Genomic DNA, 2,294 nt, shown 5'->3' on the forward strand with positions numbered 1-2,294 from the left:
ACCAGCGTGTAACTGCTCAGTTTGTATTAGTTTAGTTTATTCAGTGCATTGTAACAAATCATGTATTTATTCTGTTTCCTTAGTTATCTTGATTTATTAGCTAGCTTATCCCTGTATTGTAGGGATTGTCTAGAATAACAGTGTATATTATCTTGTACAGGTTTGTGAATTATCACGCCTTTCACAAACCCTAATCGTCGCTTTGTGCACACGATAATCTCTTTGTGAGATTCTCTTTCTTAGTGAAAGTTTTTCTTCGTGAATTTCTATTGTTCTTATTTATTGTCTTTGTTTGATATATCGATTGATCTAAAGGCCTCTTTAATTGGTATCAGAGCGGGTTTCTTTAATCAAACAAATGGCTTCATCTTCTTCTTCATCAAACTCATCAAATCATCCTTCTACTAAAATCCCTCCTTTCGATGAAACGAACTTTGCTATGTGGAAAATAAAGGCTCTATATGCCTTAGAGTCTGTTGATGAAGACATGCTGGACATCGTTGAAAAAGGTCCTTATGTTCCGATGTATCAGCCTCTTAAAAATAATGTTCCTGATGGTACTATGAAGAAAACTCCCAAAGAAAACTGGACGGCAGATGACAAGAGAAAACATGGTCTAGATGTTCGTGCTCGTGCCGCAATCAGCTACTCTCTGCCATACATCTTTGGGCTGGTTCAAAATTGCATCTCAGCAAAAGAGATGATGGATACTCTGACTGTATCTTTTGAAGGAACTGAAGAAGTCAAGGCTACTCAAATAAATGATCTTAATCGAAGGTATGAACATTTTTTTGCTAAGACAGGTGAAACCTTGACTCAAACTTTTAACAGATTCAATACTCTTGTTAATGATCTTCGGAGACTAGATTAGTTGAAGCATAGAACTGTTCTAGTGTAAAAGTTTTTGGATTCTCTGGGTGCAGGTTGGGAGAATCATGTTGATGTGCTGAAAAACAGTGAGAAGATCAACTCTATGGACTTACAAAGTCTCTATGGAAATCTTCGATACTATGAAGAATCCAAGCTTCAAAGAAAGGAACTGATGAAAGATTCTCAGCGTGAATCCTCTGTAGCCTTATTCTCCAACAAAAAGCTGGTGTCAGATTCAGACACTGAAATTGATTCAGATACTGATTCATCTAAAACTGACACTGATGATCTTGAAAAGGTTGTGGCAAGTGCAGCCTTGATTGTGAAGACCTTTGAAAAATCAGGTCGAAACTTCTCAAAGTTTCAAAAGAAGATGGGTGGAAAGTTCTCAAAAGGGTCAGGAGCTGATAAAAGGCATGGTGCTGATAAGAAAGAGAAGGCTCAGTGCTTTAACTGTGGGAGCACTGATCATTTTGCAAAGGATTGTAAACAAAAGAAACAAGGCTCAGATGAATACTGGAAGTAGAAGTACAACAAGCTGATTGAGAAGCTGAAAGCTGAAAACTTGGAACATAAAGTGCTTGTAGCTGAAGAAGAAAAATGGAAAACTGATGAAGAGTCATCAGATGATGAAGTCAAGTGTCTAATGGTCAAAATAGAGGACCCGGCTATTTCTGATAAAGACAAAAGTACTTTTGACACTGATATGTCTGATGCTGAAAATTCCAGGAAGCACAACATTGACTCTTCTTCAATGTACCAGGTTAAAAACTTTGTTTCCTATTCAATGAATGAAAAAATCAAAATGTTTGAGTATTTGGGTGTCATTAATTCTAAGAAGAATCAAACCATAAGAAATTTGCAAAATCAAATTGATCTTCTTGAAACTGATATATCCATGAAAAATAGTATTATTGAGTCCACTCAGGAAAATCTTAGAATTACTAGTTTGTCAAATTCATCTTTGTCTGCTGAAATTGATGATGTTAAAAATCTTTTGATCAAAGAACAAACTGTGCTTCACACTTGGGCAAAATCTCATAAGAATGCTAATTATATTATTTCAGCTTAAATTCCACATTCTTGTGAGAAAATTCTTGGGGGTAATTTTGCAGAAGATGAAATTTTTTTTAAATCACAAGAAAAGGAATCTGAGGTCTATTCCATGAATGTGATGAAAAACAATTTCAAAAATAAGTTTGTCAGTAACTCTTTTATTAATCAAAGTTTAATTGATGAATATTGCATTACTAATTCTGATGGTATCACTGAGTGTAATGTTGAAATTACCGGAATTGATCCTACCTCTTATCCTGCACATCTTGTTAGACCAATCCCTCTAACTGAGAATATTATTGCTTTTCCTATCTCAAATGGAGTGTTTCATGCTGTTCATGAACAACTCAAGCACTTCCCTGATTGCA

The 2,294-nt window shown here is 35.3% G+C and overlaps 1 protein-coding gene across 1 annotated transcript; it reads left to right on the forward strand.

The window, feature by feature from the left end:
* Positions 1-439: 439 nt before the first annotated feature.
* LOC145030002 (uncharacterized) lies at positions 440-871 on the forward strand. The gene has a single exon (XM_078978444.1). The coding sequence runs from the start codon at positions 440-442 to the stop codon at positions 869-871; it is 432 nt and encodes a 143-aa protein (XP_078834570.1).
* The last annotated feature ends 1,423 nt before the right edge of the window (positions 872-2,294 follow it).

Source organism: Lactuca saligna, chromosome 2 (genome assembly GCF_052625555.1).
Source record: "Lactuca saligna cultivar CGN05327 chromosome 2, ASM5262555v1, whole genome shotgun sequence".
Lineage (NCBI taxonomy): Eukaryota > Viridiplantae > Streptophyta > Magnoliopsida > Asterales > Asteraceae > Lactuca > Lactuca saligna.